Source organism: Psammomys obesus, unplaced genomic scaffold (assembly GCF_907164565.1).
Source record: "Psammomys obesus unplaced genomic scaffold, mPsaObe1.curated_primary_1811, whole genome shotgun sequence".
Classification (NCBI taxonomy): Eukaryota; Metazoa; Chordata; class Mammalia; order Rodentia; family Muridae; genus Psammomys; species Psammomys obesus.
In genome coordinates, this window is record NW_026592510.1 from 12,764,633 (window position 1) to 12,784,411 (window position 19,779).

The following is a 19,779-nucleotide window of genomic DNA, read 5'->3' on the forward strand; positions in this document are numbered from 1 at the left end:
TGTGTGTGTGTGTGTGTGTGTGTGTGTGTGTGTGTGTGTGTGTGTGATCTGCAGCAAGATCTGGGAAGACATGAAGGAAGTATAAGGCAGGGCTCGGGAGGAGTAACCGTTTGAAGTAGGAAGGTATAATGTAAGAGCAGAAAGATAGGGGAGAAAGTAGAAGTTGCTTAGGGTTTCTTTTCAAGAAGAGGGACTGGTTTTGCCCTGTTCCACACAGAGCTACAATCCAACAGGCCAAATTCTAATTAACTGTCTGAAGATTCCAGACTGCCACCATTACAATGGCCGTCTTCTTGGGCCCCTTAGTGCCCAGCTCTCTGTGACCCTGAACTCAGAGTGTTTTCTGAAAATAGAATTCTGAAGGAATAACGCTTGGCTGTAGCCCTCACCTGCCTACACCCCTGTGGGAGAGCGTTAAGCATAAGCAAAACAAATAAGAAGAGTAACTGGTGGCATTGCCTGGAGACGAGTCCACATGTCCACCAGCCAGCGTGAGGACTAGCCAGAGGACTGAGCAGCGGGCCGTGGTCCCTTGAAATGTAAAACTGACAGTGCTGGCACATTCCATGACCAGTGACAGTGTGAGGTAGAGTGATCTGGATGTGAACTTGGGGTGAAAAGACCTGGCTTCTAGGTCCAGCTTTTTCATGTTGGTGGTATGTGGCTCAAGGTAAGCTGCTGTGGGATTCAGTTTCATCGCAGGTATGTCAAAAACTAAATAACATAGTAGAATGTCTGGATTACAGTGTGCGCTCACAGAGGCCAACTGGCCGAGAGAATGCTGAAGGGCTCCGGTGCTCCCTTCATTCTCACCTCAACCAAAAAGCAAAGATTGAAGTGGGGCTATAATAAGAAAACCACCACCATAATGAAAAAGTCCGGCTAAAGATACGAGGTTGCTGTCCCCTACTGGGAAACCCACCTGAAAGGGCTTTTTAAAACCATGACATGAGACTATCAAAAAAAAAAAAAAAAAAAAACAGGTAGACAGACACTTAGACCACATCTATGTGTGTGCCACTCCAACCAGATAGGTTCTGCCTACCCATCTCTTTTACTCCAGGATTTTGTGTCCCTGCCAAAGAGACTCCACTGCCCAATTGAGCCCATTGTAGATTGCATTCCGTATGTATTATATAAAACAGTAATTGTGTGAGTATAAATGAAGTTTTTCTAATGGACTGTTTCACACATAAAAGACTAAAGAATTAAAATTTTTATTATAGGAATAAAGAACTTTATTTTGTGGATGACTGGCTATTTTTTTTTTAATCCTGGGAGAATTTAATTTCCACAATAAAACCTCCTAATAGAAAGCATGGAATCTCTTCTGGAGCTTTCAGAGGGAGCATTTTGAACGTGAAGTTTAGCTTCAATTAGCATGAAGTAATTGAGCATGGTTATTAGTGTATGACCATAAAAAACAAGTGAAATTATGAAGTTAACAGCAAATATGGAATAAGCACACACTAGTGATTAAGAAAATGGGAACTAAAACAGCAAGTTTGAAAAAAATAATGCTTATGATGCTGGTATTGGTAAAAAAAAGAAAATGACAATAAGAACTTTCTTGTAGTTTATTGGGAAGTGTGTAACTTCTAGCAGGATGTTTGCAGACCCTTCCTAAAGTGTAAATGTTCATATCCTGTAACTTGGTAATTCTTCAGGGAAGCTATGCTGTAAGACACTCAAAAAAAAATGGGTCAGGAATAAATGAACAAATATCTATTATATTATTTTGGGTAATATATCTAAAAGTGAGGGCTGAGCTAGCTGAGTGTTGTAACTCGTGCTTTTATTCCTTGCTACTTGAGAGGCTGAGGCAAGAGAACCACAAGTTCAAAGCCATCCTGGACAAGTTACCAAGCCCCTGTCTTAGCAATAAGAACTGGGAGTGTAGCTTAGTGGTAGAGCACTTGCTTAGCACATACAAGCCTCTGGGTTCAGTTCCAGGGGAGGCACGAAGGCATGTTTTATTATAAAGGAAAACATATTAGACACAACAGTTCTCACTAACAAAAAAAAAAAAAAAAAAAAAAAACCTGCACTGTTTCTTATTCATAGCTCAGCAGTGGTAAATTATACACATTCAGTTGCTCCTAAGGAGATCCACCGATAATTGCAAAGGAAACTCTCAATAGCATGGCATTATGAATTCTACCTTATTAGTCTTTTAGCATGTTACAGTTTAACCTAAAGACACTCCTCATAAATATAGTGTCAGAGGGAAGGAGAGAGAGAGAGAACGAGTATGATTGCCAGTACAATAATCTGTCAGTGGGAGAGCAGTTGAGCCAATTGTACTACGTACAAGCTGTTAAGAATCTATCTAAGCACTGACTGTAAAGCATTGGTTAGATTGGTGATGCTATGACTAAACATCAGAGGCGATGTGAGGGAAGAAAGGCTGGTTTTGTCTTTCTCACTTTCAGAATCACGGTCTGTCATGGTACAGAAAGCAATAGCTCCACCCATGGCTGCAGGAGTAGGAAGTGGCAGCTTCTTTCAGATAGGGCCAGACAGGGAAAAAGGAAGGCCATCGCTGGAGCCAGCCGTGGTGCGCACTACCTAAAGCATCCGTAGTGCCACAAGCTGGAAATCAGGTGCTGAAAACCTGAGCCTCTGAGGAACAGTACAGATTCGTAGCACGGCACATACGGTCTGTATAGTTGGACACAAGAGGCTGTTACGTGAAAGAACCAAGTTGCAACAAAACCTGAATAGCTGGATCCTGCTTTTTATTAATTTACTTCTATGAAGCCATGTCTGTGCACATGATAAGCATGTTCCTAGTTCTGAGCTATACCCTCATCTCCAACGTGCACATGGATGTATTTTCGTTGTATCGAGAGAAAAACATCAGATACATAAGAAGTAGTTGAGTGTAGGTATCCCTAGCATGGCAAGGAGGGGAAATAGGAACATTTGTGTTTTTTCTTCTATAATTGGGGATTATTTAACTTTTTCTCAATGAACATGGGCTATAATCTGATGGATATTTGTTTTTCAAGTTAAGCAGTGCTTTCTATGTAAACATTTGTTTTTCAGCTTGAGGGCATTTTGAATCGAGTCACAAACATTGGAGTGTAGGTTCATAAGTTATAGCCCTTGGAATATGAGTTCAATTGTGTGTGAAAACGAGACTGTGAATGGCTGTGGCTGAAGCCATACTGAGGCTTATTTCCCTCTCCTCTTCGTAACAGAACTGAGGTAGTCCCTGCCTCTGTAGAATCATCAGGGACCCAGGGCTCAGCTCCTTGCCCTATCCTTCTCAATGTACAACCTCCAAACATGATCAATAAAGGCTGCTTCATCTGTTGCTATTGCCTCAATACAGGCCATGCCGCTTCCTCCTACGGGGGAGATCTGGCACCTGGGCATGTCATTTCTTCTCAAATCTTGTCTCCAGAAACTAAGTTCTATGACTACACTTAGCTTCAAGAGAATCAGGCAAAAATACCCAATTAGAATTTCAGTTACCATGCTTCTCAGGAATACGGGCTTTGGGGTAATTCTTCACTGCGGGGCCATCAGTGCCCCCGTGGGATGCTGAACATACCACTGGCCTCTCTTGTAACTTAACAGATGGCAGAAACTCTCCAGCTGAGACAACCGAGATCATCTCCATAGTCTTCCAGGTTTCATCTGGGAGGAAGTCACCCTTCGCTAGCAACAGTTGCTAAATAAGGAAGAGTAGATGCTGAGGGCGAGTAGCAACACCTGTGAGAAGCATTTGTAACATACCCCACCCACCTACCCGAAAAAATAGAGATCAGTGCTTACGTAGCGTTTTAGCTGACAGCTCCCTTTTCAGGAAATGTAATGTTTTAAAATTCTGCGGGATTTAATTTTGGTTAGTTTCAGAAGGTTGAAAAAAAAATTATCTATCCTTATTTTTTTTGCTACTGAATCTAAATTTGTGTTTGTGTCAAATAAATACTGTTCCTATTTGATTACATGAACAAGTGCAATTTTCTTCCCCAGTGTGTAGAAATGATATTAAGAATATATTATGCCATAGTTATGATGAATATCCTCAGTTTAAACTGTAACATTTGTAAAAGACTAATATAGTAGCATTCACAATGCCACACTGTCCTAAATCATGACTTTCATGATTTGCAGTTGTTGGCATAGCTCCTGAAGGGCAATGAGTGCGCCTAATCCATCACTGCTGAGTTACAAATACCTTAGGAGTGCAGCATTTTTCTATTAATGAGGAGTGTTTGTGTAACATGCTTTTCCTGTCCGTGAAGCATGCCTCTCTGACAGCATTACCCGTGAAGCAGATCTGACTTAGAGAAACCATGCAACATCTTTCCTTTGTTCTGCCTTTCTCTACCAACATTCGAGAAGCAGATCTTCCATCAAACACTGGAATGCTGTTAAAAAAAAAAAAAAAAAAACTCTCACTGAAAGGAGAAAATGAAATAGGGAGTGTGTTTGCTTTGGGCTTCTTCCAAGATTGTTTTGTGCCCAGTGTGGCAGAATGACCTTCTCCCAAGGCAGTTCACCACACAGAATGCATGCCCAGAAACAGGCTTCATTAAAACAGGGCTACAATAATCTTATTTTGAAAAATGTAGATGGCTGCAAAAATTGAGAAGTAGTTGCCTGCCGTGAACATAATGGAACACCGGGAAGCCATGCCTGCATCTATGATGGTGGAAGGGATCTGTCATTTCTAGCTGTTGTCGTGAACAGAGACAGTACGGATGGACCAGTGGGAGAACAGGACTCAGAGGTGATGGTAGAAAATTAAAAAGCAAATGGCGAAAGAGAAAAAATTAAAAGAAAAAAAATCTGCCTTCCATGGATTTGGAGACCAGCAGACCAGGAAACACAAAGCCATTGTCAATGACTTGGTTTGGCCTCAACTGGTTTATGTAGAGACAAGAGAATCTCTGGCCTGTGACCCATTCAACAAACTGTGCAGAATTTGTACCTACTCTCTCTAAATGCAGGTGGAGCTTAGATGCAGGTACAAAGAAAGCCAACTAGCCAGGAGAAATGTGATGTATTTTTCCCCAAAATATGAGAATGTAGCTGCCCTTTATAGGAGGTAATTACAGATCTTTTGAGACTACCCAACAAAAAGCAGTGTGTGTATCTGGCAAGAATGGGGTACCCAGGACATCTTACAGCTGAGCTCTTCACAAGGGAGCTTCCTGTCTCTCCTCCTTTCAGCATCCAACAGAAAGGGGAAGAATAAGCCCCTCTTGCTCCCTCCGTTAGATGCCTATGGGTGCCCAGCAAGGTGGAGGAGGGATGACCGCCACTGACAGCACACCCAGCTCTGTCTCTTATTGAGCTAGATAAAGCATACCAAATATCTGTGTGAGGCTATTTTTTATGGCTCTCTGCCAAGGTGTGAACAGGAGAAGTTTTATTCTGAGTCAACAGATAGACAAGCCCTAGACCCGCTGTAAATTTCGTCTGAGCAAAGGTAGATTCCACCCCAGGATACATTTAGAGATACAGTGGGAGATACAGCTAAGTTGTTTGTGATGGTTTCCTAACAATCTAATGGCTACATGGGTTTTTAGCATTGCGAACCTTTAAGAGAAGAGAGAAAAAAAAATTCCAGGCTTAACCCCCACCAGTCCATTCTGGTACCTTTCTTTCATCTTCGTTTCCTCTGTGAGTGCACGTACCTGCTTCTCCAATTCCACTAGGTTTGTTTTCCATGCTACCGCTTAAACATGACACAACACTTCATTCCTCCACATTACATAACAGTTTTTTGTGCTGATGGCATAAATTACATCAAGTTACTTTGTTGAATATTCTTAATTCAAACTGAGGTTTACATGTGAATCTCTGACATGAATAAGAAGAAGGAGAATTTAGCCCAAAGTTCTTGATGTTCCCCTATTCTCATGTGGACTGACGGAGCCTCTTGTTGACATGGGCTTCCTTCAAACTCCTCTCTCTGTTCCACTAAAGCCACCGTTCCTTAAGCTTTGTCCCACTACCCTAGCTGTTGCTCATTTGGGGGTGGGGCCTTCTCTGCTGCTCCCTGGTTGGTTCATTCCTTGTTGGGTTACTTGGTTTTCAGTATCACCTATGTAGCCAATTTATAGTTCCAGCACCGAGCTCCTGCTCTGAGCTCCTAACTTGCTTGTCATCTCAAGCAAAACTTCATCTTCCCCTAAGATACATTCCTTCCTGGATCAGGAAAAACAACCTCACTTCTCAAAACTAATCAAGAAAAATGTTATCAGATGCTATTGGTACTTCTCCTTCTCTCCCCATTTCTAGCTCACAGCAAGCCCTGTCTGTCTGTCTTTTAAATCCATCTCCCAGTCAACTCTTCTGTCCATCTTGTTCATTAGACTTTGCTGCACCATTACCGTCTCCACATGAACCATGCAAGCACCTCCTAATCACTCTCCCTCCTACCATCCCTCCAATCTGTTCTCCACATAGCAGCCACCGATCCTTTCAAATTAGACACCACTTCCGCACATAAAATCCTTCACTGTTTTTTTTGTTTGTTTGTTTTTGTTTTTGTTTTTTTGCCATCTGTTGACCAACACAGTTGAAACCCATCAAACCTTAGGATGCCTTCAAGGGCCCAGACTTACATCTGTCTAGTCCTTCCAGCCAATGCCAGTCAATGCCAGCCAGCTAGCTCTGCACCTGTTGCTCACAGTGCTTTGCTTCCAGGTCTCCACAACTTGCTTCTTCCAGTTCTTAAAATGAGCTTCCGTCACCCCCCTAATGAGACCTTTCCCTACCACATCAAAGTCCATAATGTCATTTTGTGAAAGTCAAGGATCCTGGTTAGGCCACTTCCATATCCCTGATTTGTAGAGAATTAATTGCTTGACACATGGTTAGCACAAGACAAGTCTCCAGTGACATGACCTGCTATCTGGCCCATTGCCACCTCTCAAGCCTCAGCCTAGAACCCTCCCTGGGTTGGCTTCTGTGGATGCCATCATCTGTAAGTTGGTCTCCAGCCTCCTAATCTCAATAATGTCACCCTGATCTTCCTGTCATTGATTACCGTTTGTTGTTATGGACATATCTTTGTTTAATGTGTCTTTCTCCACCCCCAGATTAGAAACTCCCATAGAAAGCAAGAATCATGACTTAGTTTGTTGTTGTTGTTGTTTGATTCATGCATTATTGTTATTTTGATTCATGCATTGTGCCTCATGCAATCTTGGGTTCTTAGATCTTGGTTAATTGAACAGCCATTGACTGTGTGATGTGGTAATAGCCACTCTTCTCTGCCCGGGATGATCTTGGGGAAATGCCAGGGACAGGCCTGTGATAGAGCAGTGCATATAGTTCATAGAATAATAGGGCCCTCAGGATGGCCACATCCTCATTCTCAGAGCTGTGATCTTAACTATATGCAGTGTCTCGCCACTTCAATTCCCTAATCCTATAACCAGTTGTCTGACATCTGTTCCTTTCTTCTCTCCTTTTGAGAAATGAGAAGGCCGGGCTTTGCTTCTTGAGTATAGCTGCGGAACAGGAGAAAGACCAAGAGCTGGACTTGAACTACAGAAGTGAGGGACAGTAGTTGGACATCTCCCTGCCCAAACACAGATGGCCATCTTGCCAAAGAAACCACTTTCTATGACCTGGTAAAATAAGAGACCTTATCAATAAGCATCTCTGATTTAGAGTTAGACTGTCTAGATATCCTTACTCAAGGACAGACTGGACACTGGCTGTGCCATCTTTTTCACATTGTGTTTTGATATCAAGAAGCAGGATGGAGGGGATCAAATTAAGAGATAGCCTCCAGAGACAAGCTGCCTGCGGTCTGGACTTGCTCCTAGGGTAAGGATGCTGAGGACTCATTCAGAGCTTTCAAGTAAAGTAATAACATGACCACACATTTGTACTTTTGAAGCAGATCTCTCTAGCAACATGTATCCAAGCTGTAATCCCATAATTAGTTCAGATAGCCTGAGGGGGAAACTGTTGTTGACATGAAATCTTTCAGTACTTCCGTTCAAAGCCAGTAACATCAGATGGCATATTACGTGATCCAGTTTCATAGACAATGCTTTGTAGGAAGTAGTTTCCTATAGCCAGGATAGAGTCATTAAACCTTCACTGTCGCTGGGCTCATTGCTTTCCTGATGGTAGATCTCTGTGGGCATTTCATCTCACTGATAGGATACTCATCATTTCATTATTCAAGTGCTTCCCCGTGTCTGTCAGCTCAGCTCCATCTTATGCAGAGAAAAGTCACATGTTAAGTAGATGTGTAAACTCACGTTTGACAAACGATCAGGAACACTGAACTGGCAGCCTTCTAGAAGATCGAGGACTCATCCCTGGCTCTAGCATGTACTACTAGCCATGGAATCTAGAGCAAGTTAATTCCAGGATCCAGTTTTATTTATGCAATGGGCATTATGAATCTGTAGCCACCTGACAGCTCTGATGATTAGATACAATCATTAAAAGGTCATGCTTTGAGGACTAGTGATGTAGCTCAGTGGTAGAGTGCTTGCCCAATATGAGGTACTGTGTTCAATCCCCATTATTGCTACAAATAGAGCTTTGAAACTGGAATGCATCACAGAAATGCAAGCTGACGTCCACTTTGCTTAGCCTCAACATCATACCTAGACAAGCTATGGAAGTAAATAAGTGGTTTGCCTTTGTGATGTTTTGTGGCTCTAAGTATCACATGGTTAGTATCCAGGCAACATGTTGCCTCCACTTATCCCTGCAAGGTCCAGAATTAAAAATAGATCAGGTTGCTGTGTTCTGAATCTAAGCCCATATTAAGCCTCTACTAAAGGAGCCAGCCTTCCCTCCCCCCCAAAATTGGAAGGGGGAATGATCATGTTCCAGGACTTTGGGGACACAGCATGCAGAGCCTAGCGGTAGAAACTTAAGTAGCCCAGAATGCATGAAAGCTGTCAGCTCACTGCCATCTTGCTGGTATCCCAAAGAAAGGAAAAGAGCCCTGGGGCTTCTGAATTGTGGGGAGAGAATGGCTGCTTGCAGGAGAGCAGCCACCAGCACTTCACACTGAATGCTCCCTGTCATCGTCATGACTCACTGATCTGATAAGCATGCCCACACCAGGTAGGGTTTCAGAATGATTTCAGTTTTACAGCACATCTTGCTGTACATGAAGCCAGGCCTAATGCCCACTGGGAAAGTGGCAAATGATGGGACCCTTTCTGTTTGGCCAAAGAGAAGTCGTGTGTCACTGTGAACGCGAGCAGGGATCTCCGATTATATAGCAGGTAGGCTGCTATGTAATTATTCCCAAATGCACCCATGTTAAAGCATCTCATTTTCACTCAGAGACTGGGAACAGGAAGCATGTGGAGTTGTTCTACCAAGGCAGTCAGACACCTCCTCATATTAATAACCCCGCCCCATGTTACCAGCGATGCTAATGATATGGTTTCCCAAGAGGTTCGTGAGCCTTTGTTTGGCTTGCCTGTGGTTGGGTCTGATTAGCAGCTAATTAAACATTTTTATCTCATTTCACCCAAAGGAATGGCTCCTTCAGGGCTCTTTCCTCTGCTGAAATCAAACATCTAGACTTAATAGAGAACCTCCATCTTTGATTCTTGGGTCATTTTGAAGAACGAGATATGGAAGCAGCCTGCACCTGGTGGTCAGACTCTGTCACACGCCTGCAGAGAAACTCGGAAGGTCACCTAACCATTCTGATCCATTCGTGTATGCCTGTAAAGAGAACCACTGTCACCAAGCTCAGCTACTTAGTTAGGTGCACTGAGGGACTCTGCTGTTAGAGACCACAGAGCATGGTTGTCTGTAACACAGCCACCCTTGGCTTAAGTCCTAGACCTACCTCCTCACCTTGTAGGAAGCTGCCAAACATGCCTGGATCCACGAAATGGAGGTAGTAATGCAGGATGGAAACCCTTTACCCAAAGTTCTTGGAACATGTTTTGGATACCAGATCTGGGAACATTTGCAAGTGCCCAATGACATAGTTTGTGGGTAGAAGCCAGGACTGAACACAGTATTTACTTATTTGTCATCCAATCCCTGAACACTTAGCCTAAAGATAATTTCAAACAGTGTTTCTAAGCATCGTGTGCAGGTGCTAGCCTCTCTCTGACTCTTTGACAATGGAGACACTGCTGTGCTGCCGTGCTCTGTCTTGTCTCGCTCATGACCCATCATGAGAATTTGGGGGTGGGATTTTCCACTTGGGGCAACTGTCAATACCCAGACATTCTGAGATGATGGAAAGCAGGTGTGATCACCGCACCACTGACACACACTGTTGATAATTCCCAATGGAAAGCAGCTAGGCCCACCCTACCACTGAGGCACACTATGGATAGTTCCCAGTGACTGGAGCATTTTGGATTTCAACTTTTCACATTGGGAGTGCTTGCAAGAATGACTTACCTCTGAAAGTTACCGCGAGGATAAACGAATCAACATTAAGTCAGAGGCACTGAGAACGATGTAAGCACTATGGAAATGTCTTTAAAATTATCATTATCCATATTGTCGAGTATCTGGTACAAATGAGTTGCTTATTTAATGCAAGCGATTAACTTATTTCTGTTTATTCCTATGCTATTATTTCTCCCACCCAAGCACTTGATTTTTTTTAAGAGGCCTGAAAAGAAATTATAATACAGTTATAATTTTTTTGTCTTGTTCTGCTTATTTAATTAAACATGTCAGTGGGGTCCTCATTCTTTCAGGAACTCGAAACTTAATCTCATACCAGAGGAGAAAGGTTGTTTTCTGTGTTCTTTGGGGCTGGAGGTCATTATTTTACCCTGCTCCCAAGGTCCTACTGAACATATTGGAGCGGTGTGACCCACCGTCTCTGTCAGCAGCATCTCCGGTGACATTCACAGCCCCTGAAGTCTGGCGGTTCTGGTCAAGGTCACAGCCTGGCAGCCGAGACTGCCTTCTGTTCCCAGGGTGGAGATAGCAAGGAACATGGTACTTTCCCTCCTGACAGACTTGCACAGAGTGATAAAAGACTGCTCTCGTGGCTCTGGAAAACAGCATCAGGGGCGAACACAGAATGTAAAATGCACCAAGGCTCGCAGTCTGCTTTAGGGCTAGGCATAGCATTCTGGGGTGCTGGTCCCTCTGAAAAGCATTGATCTTATGGACATACCACTCTGAGTGATAAGCAAGAGAAAAAGTGGCTTTTGAATCTTTATACAGGGTTAAAATGAAAGAAATCCATCCGTGCCTTCAGAATTCAGAGCTACGGGTACAAAAGGTCGCTGATGCCAAGCACTGGCATCACAGACTGCGGGGAGGGAATATTAAAATAACAAAGTTGTTTTTTCAGGCCCTAGATGCACTTAAAATCCTCAGTCTTTTGCATCTCACTTCCTGTAGTCTTAAGTCAGAGGGCATGTGAAAAAGAAAAGCAAAACAGCACATTTTCCTGTTTTCTCCATGGTCCAACCTGTGGACAGTTGTCCTCAGATGAAAGACGACAGATGTTTAGAATGGAGCAAGCAAAATGCTTAAGTGATGATTCAAGAAATTGTTCTTCCTCGTTGTGTATGAAGGCTTCTGAACAATGATGACAAAATCAAGTTCTAATGCGGGACTCACCCTGTGTTAAGTGTCTGTTTGGGGGTTCATTTTGGGTGACTGAAGATGACACTGCCTTAGAAAAGGAACCAGATATTGGGTATAGGGCACACAGGTTCTAGGATGCTGAGATATGTGCATGATGGTAGAATAGCATCCAAGTAGACTGAGAAGATCTGAGAGCCACATGCCTAGAAATGGGGCTGGGAAGGCTTAATACTAGGCTCTTATCATTGGTAACAACAAAGAAGTCTGAAGATCACAAATCAAATTTATAGGGAAGTCTTCAGTTACAGAAGATAGAATCTGACAAACCAGTAAGAGGCCATTGGGAAAGCTGGAAGTTTTCCCAGAACGTAGTCCCCCTCACAGAATCAGGAAAATTATTTTTAAAGAGAGGTGTTCTTTGATATTTAAAAAAAAAAAGTGAAATAAAAAAGAACAGAGTATGGAGGGGGCTGGGGACAAGTGTTAGATTTACAAAATGAAAATGTTGCCTGGGGAAAAAAGAAAGTGTTTCCTTTTTAATACACTGGATAATCTTTATTCCATTCATTTTAAGTTAGTTTCTCGACCATGGAACTGTTGATGTTTGGGGCAGGCTAGCTCTTTGTGGTAGAAAGTTTTCCAGTGCACTGAAGATGCTTAGACCCACTTGGTATTTGTAGCACCCACGGCACACCAGCTGTGACAAACAAAAACAAAACAAAACCTCCTCAGACATTGCCAAACGCCCCCAGTTAAGAATTACTCATTTAACCTATTTATTGTTTTCCACTGAGGTTTGTAGCTCTGTATTAGCACTACCAGACATTAAAGGTAAACCATGCTAACCCTTCAGAACAGTGTACTGTGGTGTTGAGGAAACAGCTCCATAGATAAAGTACAAGCATAAAGACGTGAGTTCAATCCCTGGAGCCCATACCTTTAAAAATCCGGATGTAGAAACTTGTGACTAGGGGCCCAGCATTGCTATGGCAAGATGGGAAGTGGAGGCAGGAGACTCAGCCAGAAGCTTGAGTGTTTAGCACAGAGGGAGAAAGGAGAGACCCTGCCTCGAAATCAAGGTCGAAGGAGAGAGACAACATGAAGAAAGCTGTCTTCTGACCTCCACACAGACTGTGGCATGCACACACATGTATGTACATACATACACATAAATAAATACAAATAAAGGCATAAATAAAGATATAGAATCTATTCTAACTTTCTTCTTTTGTTTTGTTATTTTTCTGAGAAGGGTCTTTGTTGCAAGATATTTGATTACACTGTGAGCCCGAGGTTGTGCTGTTTACTGGGAAAATCTGATTCTAGTTGTGGTGTGGTAGGCCTAGCATGTACCTTTAATTCAAGACAGGATTAAATAAAGTTGACCATGGGTCAAGAGGCAGAGCAAGCAACCAGTTGAGAAGGAGTGAACATAGAAAAAAAAAAAGCATAAAGAGGGACAGGAAGTCAGGAGCACACAGGATAGGGAGACAGGAAGTAGAAGGAAGAGACGTGGAGTTTGAGGATGTTTTGAGATGGCATGCTGAAGGAGAACACCTTTTGGGAGGTTAGCTAAGAAGGAAGGTCAGCTGGGTGCTCTCTCTGCCTCTCTGAGCTAGTAGGCTTTCACCCTAACCTCTGGTTCCGAAGTCTTCGTTGGTAAAATCAAATGATTAAGATTTTGTTTAAAGAAACAACAGGTATCCCTAGCTATCATCGAGCCTGCTATGTAGACCAAACTGTCCTCAAAGTCATTTAGATCTACCTGCTCTCTGAGTGCTTGCATTAAAGTCCTGCGTCACCACACCCTGCCAGCCCAACTTTCAGAGTTGTCTTGTTTTACTATTGTTGTTTATGCTGCTGTTTCATTAAATCCACATTATACATAGATAGACAAAGATTTTAAGATCCTGAGTTTGATTCCCGGGATCACATATTTAAAAAAAAAAAAAAAACAATTCTATCAGCATGTACCCACATGCACAGGTTTGTGTCTACACAAACACAGGGCGGTTATTCTCTAACCGCATCTCAGTTTCATGACTGAGATATTGGAAAAGGACTGAGTTGAAAATATTGGTGTCTCTGGGTGATGGTGGCACGCTCCTTTAATCCCAGCCCTCAGGAGGTAAAGGCAGGTAGATCTCTGTGTGTTCAAGGCCAGCCTGGTCTACAGTGTGAGTGCCCCCCACCCCCCCCCCATCTACAGAGTGATGGCCAGGACTGCACAGAGAAATGCTGTCTTGAAAAACAAAACAAAACAAAAATTGGTGTCCTTATTCTACATCTTTTATCCCAGATCAATGAAGAAGATTTTAATTGTGAATCATTGCCAAGACCCATAGACAATTTTCAAAATTACATTTTGTATGAATGCCAAAAACTCCAACATATATATACATATATATATATATAATATATATATATATATATGTATGTATATATATATATGTTGTTTTGCTCTACCACTTCTTATGGAGAGAAAATAGAGAAAATATTCTTACTAATCCACAAATATGTTGCAGAAAAAAAATCAGATTTTAAAAAAATATAAATCCAACTATACCATTTATTCTTGGGTAGAAACCATAATGTTCCTTATTGAAAGTGCTCTATCGTGTTTCCAAGTGCTTAGTAAAAGAAAGATAAATAGTTTAACCTTTTAACCTTAGGTACATTTTTATGTTCAAGATGTCACACATAAAAAAATAATAATAATCTCATGCTGTGTCAGTTGCTTTTCCTTGTGATGACCAAAATGCCTGGCGTAGGCAACCTAAAGGTTATGGCTCCTGGTTCCAGAGGGCTCGATCGTCATGGCTGTGAGAGAATGGGGGAGCAGGTGTGAAGCACTGAACACATGCACTGGAACTCTTCATCTACAGCTAGATAATCACAGAAAAAGAGACCTGAAGCAGGGCCAGAATATGAGCCTTCCCCAGTGAGCCAAGTGTTCAAATGTCTGAGCCTGTGGGGGACATTCCACAGTCAGTATGCGAAGTCAGCCAAGGAGAAGGATCCTTAACTAGATTCTGCTAAGCCCCAGCTTGCTACCGTCTGGGAACAAGAAGCATGTAGCCTCACCCTCCAGTTTGCTGCCTGTGATCTTGAACAAAGCCTTCGAGGGTAACGTGGCTCCCTGTGTTTCCTCTGCAGACTGCGTCATCAGCTATCAAAGGTGCTATTCAGCTGGGAATAGGATACACCGTGGGGAATCTCACCTCCAAGCCAGAACGTGATGTTCTCATGCAAGACTTTTACGTGGTGGAAAGTGTGTTCCTACCCAGGTAAGAAGATTTTATTAATTTGAGATGATTCCATGTTGAGGAAACTTCACTGTGACGTCCTTCTATTGAAGGACTTTTCTACCCTGTGCATGTCCACATGTAGCAGAGGCTGTGTGGGCAGGACCTGTAGCTCCGCCATGTTACTGCTGCCTGTTGCATGACGGTGTTCTGTATTTTCCCTGTGGAAATCATGAGTGTGATCCATGGGTCAGCTGTAATTAGTTGTGATGGGTGCGTGGAAGGCTATGTGGAGAAGGATCATGGGGTTTGGTGGGTGAGGAGAAAGACATCTCCAAGTAATACCTGCCATGTGTTTTGAAAAAGAGCTTCCGTAAAGAAGCAGTGGTGCCAAGATTTTGCTGTGGCAAATTTAAAAGAATGGGCTGGGGCTGGAGAGGTGGCTTAGTGGTTAAGAGCACTGGCTGCGAGGAGGAAGGGTGGAGGCTTGGGGGAGGTGGCCCACATCTTCAATCTCATCACTCGAGAGGCATAGCCGGTGGATCTCTGAGTTCAAGGCCAGCCTGGTCTACAGGGTGAGTTCTGGGACAACCAAGACTAAACAGAGGAATCCCATCAGAGAGAGAGAGAGAGAGAGAGAGAGAAGAAAATCACTGGCTGCTCTTGCAGAGAACCTGGGTTCAGTTCCCAGCACCCACAGGGCTGCTCACAAGCATCTATAACTCCAGTCCCAGGGGATCTGACATCTTCTGGCCTCAAGGGACACCAGACATGCAGGCGATGCACATACATGCATACAGTCAATACACAAAATACAACCAAATACATCTTTTTTTAAAAAATATATATACAGTTAACTAACTAAAGGATAGACCAGAGGACCAAAAATGTCCTTGCATCTGAATTAAGCCAATATGTGGTCTTTTGTGATGCCTTTGCCTTAAATTTCCTCCAGAAACACGTGAGATAATGCTGCTCTTTTGACACCACGTTTGCAAAAACATCAAAGTTATTCATATATTTATCAGTCTGGGGAAGGAAGAAAACACATAAATTGTTTAAAATCGAATACATGGGCTGGTGAGGTGGCTCAGTGGGTTATGGTACTTGCCCCCAAGCCTCACTACTTGGGTTTGATCCCCAGGACTCGCATAGTAGGAAGAGAAAGCCATTTCACAGTCACTTACTGTCCCGTCCAGGAAATAATAACAAGAAAAACATCTCTCCATGCTCAATACAGATGGAATCTTTCAAAACTATTTTTGATCCATAATTGGTTGAGTCTGTGGTCGTGGAAAGCACCCTACAGAGGACCAGCTGTATGTATGCCCCTTTCTGTTCTTGGGGAACTTATGGCCTGTGACATCTTTATGAGGAACAGAAAACGGTTGTAAATACCTACTCTCACGTCTTTGTCCCTTTCCATTATCGCTCCCATGAACAGCAGACCGGAAACACCACTGGGGAAGCAGGCTTTCTGGTCACATCTCTTACTTAGAGCAAAGCCACTGTCACATCTCACACAGACCACTTTAGAGCATTGCGGCTTTTGGATACCAGTATGTTGCTGTACTGTTGTTTATTGTTTGAAAACCCGTGCATCCTAGATACATTTACATGACGACAAATGAATTTATGTTGCTCTTTTCTCAGTTCCCTCCCTGGAGCCAATTTTTTCTTGCTCGATGGGGGAGAGGGAGTTGTTTCAAATTGTTTTAGATTAGGTAAATCTTTGGGTAGGACTGTGTGCCCCAGGCCCTACCAGTAATAATATCCTAATTCCCACAACAGCCAAAATCCCCCATTTGTTGTAATGGCTACAGACAAATGATTGTGACTATGGTTTCACATTTGTATGTACATGTATAAATAAATAAATAAATAGATAGATAGATAGATAGATAGATAGATAGATAAATAAATAAATAAATAGATAAATAAATAAATATTTTTTAAAGCAATTTCCAGTAGAACATTTAATCCCAGCAGTTGGAAGGCGGAGGCAGGTCAATCTCTGAGTTTGAGGCCAGCCTGGTGTACAGAAAGAGTTCCAGAACAGTCGGAGATATAAAGTGAGACCCTATCTTAAAAAAGCAAACCAATAAAAAGTAACCATTCATACATTCATTCAGTGTATGTGTGGGTGTGTGTTTGGGTGTGGGTGTGAATGTATCAAATTGTTCTCCCCACCACCGTGTTTCTAAGCTCACCTAAGGATGTGGGTCAGAGCTGGCGGCCAGGACGGGCCTCTGGTTGCAACGAACTGAAACATTCTGAGGTCTCTGGTGTCTCTAAAATAGGAGTTTACCCCAGTCCTAGAAAACCAATTGCTTGAAGTGACACACTGTTTAATTTCTGTTTTAACATTATTTTATATGTCTAGGCATTTTCTTGCAGATATGTCTGCGTGTTCCCTGCATTCCTGATGCTCTCAGAGGCCAGAGGAGGACATTAGATCCCTTGAAACTTGAGTTACAGATGGTTGTGAGCTAGTTGGTGCTAGAAATTGAAAGTGGGTCCTCTGAAAGAGCAGCTTGTGTTTTTAATCACGGAGGTACAGCTCCTGAGAAGCTGTTTTAATTTGCTTCCATGATGAAACAACAGAATAGGTCTCCTTAGCAACCAGATGCATTGTGTTCCTTTTTTTTTTTTTTTAATTTTGAAATCACTCAAAGCTATTTTTAGATATCACACATTTATTCTACAGATCACTTCATTTTGTAGATGGGCACAGGCCTAGACGTCTAAGGTTTGAGAAAGATATAACCATCTAGAACAGACCCTGTCTGGTCTCTCAACAGCTTGTCCTCAAAAGTCAAAGTAGATAAGCAAAGGAACCTCGAGCCTCAAGCCTGCTGGTGAGACGCTCTAGATAACCTTTTATTACCAGAGGCATAGAGAAGGAAGATGTTTTATAACATTTGTACCGTGTGACCATGAACTCTAGGTGGCAATGGAAAGCAAGCTTTAGGTACCAGCTGTAAGCCAAGCATGGTTTTGTTTATGTGGAGTACGATGTATATGATTATAATATTAGCTTACTCTTTTTTGGGGGTGGGGGTGGGGAGATGGATTCTTCTGTCTCTCTGTTCTGGAATTGACTATATAGACCAGGCTGGCCTCAAACTCACAGAGACCTGCCTGCGTCTGTCTCCAGCATGCTGGGATTAAAGGCGTGCACCACCACACCAGCTAGTTTACTCTTTTTACCTTTCACATATACCAAAAAAACAAACAAACAAAAGAGCCCATTGACATATAAAGTAAATTAATACCCTAAGGTCTCAAGTCATGTAACCCCAAATTAATGGTAAAACCCAGGACCTGAACCCAGGGTGACTGGACCGGAAGCTCTGTTCTTCTCTATCCTATAGTCACACAGCTCTGGAGAAGTATTTCTCACCTCTTTGGCCATAAATATCTGTGCTGCTCCTCTCTTAGTGCCACTGATGGTGCTCTGCTCTGGCAGCTGTGTTTCAGAAGCTGAGAGTAAAGCGTGAACATCATTCCATCCTTATGAATAATTACCTGATTTAACATAGTAGCCTGTAACCCGCCTCTGCAGAGAAAGGGTTGGGTTCTTTGGCCAGCCAGCAGAGCTACCTTGATGGCTTTCAGGTTTGCTAAGAGACCTTGTCTCAAATGAAGCGGAAGGCAGTCAAGACATGGTGTGTGAGCCTTCAGCCTCTACATGTTCATGCACACATACACACACACGCACACACATGCACACACACACACGCTCATGTGTGTGCACCCCCACTAACAGGTGCATATGCCACACACAACAGAACACGCAGAAATGTATTTTTAAAAGAAGCAATATTCACCTCTTCTACCTGGAATTGTACCGTGTGTGTGTGTGTGTGTGTGTGTGTGTGTGTGTGTGTGTGTGTGCGTGCGCATGCGCACGCGTTGCCTGTATCTGTCTGTCTTGTTTCCAAGGAAACCTAAGTATACATTTGATACCATTCGGGAACTGAGCATAGTGATCAAGGAACTGTTCCCTAGGAAACCTCATCTAATTAGTGGAAGCCAAGGTGAACAACACAAGAAGCTCAGAATCTGCCAAAAGCAAAGCAAATTAAGGCAGCATCATAAGTGGCACCATTAGGCTTCCTGCTCGGACTTCCCAGCCAAAATATGAAGAAAACTAATGAAAGGAATCCAGGTGTTTCATCTTACCTCTGGCTGTTGAAGGAAATCTGCCCTAATCGGGTATATTGCTTTGATGATATGAGCTAGAAAGCAATAAGCAAGAGCATGAGAAATAAGAAATTGGCCAGATTCTGAGCTCCCCGGCAAAAGCCTCCTTCCAAGAAGGCATTGTGATTGTTTCTACTTGCTGACTACAGAGGAAGGAGGTCAGAGTTCACACTGACTCTCTTTGCTTCTACCTCTTATTTCTATGTGGTGACATTTATAAATTACTACATGACACATAAATTCTGAAGTCATCCCAGGGGACATACAGATGGATGCATTTCCTGTCATAAATTGCAAAATGTGGACTGAGGGAATGTTTGGCTTTGTGGGCAGGTCATCACACATGATTAGGAATACACAGCCATCTTTGCTTAGGGAAACAACAACCATTTATAAATTGAACATGGTGGCACACACCTGTAATCTAAGCACTGAGGAGGCTAAGGCAAGAGGACCATGGTTTCAAGGCAGCTTGGTCTACATAGTGAGTTTCAGGCCAGCTTGAGTTTCAAAGTGAATACCCATTTCAAATCTCCAAAGGGAGGGACTAGCAAGATGGCTTCATTGTTAAAGGTGTTTGATGCACAAGTCTATCGCCCCAAGTTCAATTCCTGGAACCCAAATAAAGAAGGAAGAAGAGAATTGTTCCCCAAAGTCATAGTCTGACCTCATATACGTGCTATGGCACATGCACTCACATATATACATGGTCTGTTTGCACACAAACACACGCACACACAATTGTAACAGCAATAAATTTAATGGGTTTTTTTAATCCCAAAAGGAAAAAAGAAAACAG

General features: G+C 42.7%; 1 protein-coding gene across 3 annotated transcripts in view; it reads left to right on the forward strand.

Annotated features, from left to right (window-relative positions):
* Positions 1 to 19,779, forward strand: part of Pip5k1b (phosphatidylinositol-4-phosphate 5-kinase type 1 beta) — a 268,382-nt gene that overhangs the window by 148,914 nt on the left and 99,689 nt on the right. For all 3 annotated transcript variants that reach the window (XM_055613852.1, XM_055613854.1, XM_055613853.1), the window contains exon 4: positions 14,686 to 14,816. In XM_055613852.1, coding sequence (XP_055469827.1) covers positions 14,686 to 14,816 — 131 coding nt within the window. The remainder of the gene's footprint in view (positions 1 to 14,685; positions 14,817 to 19,779) is intronic.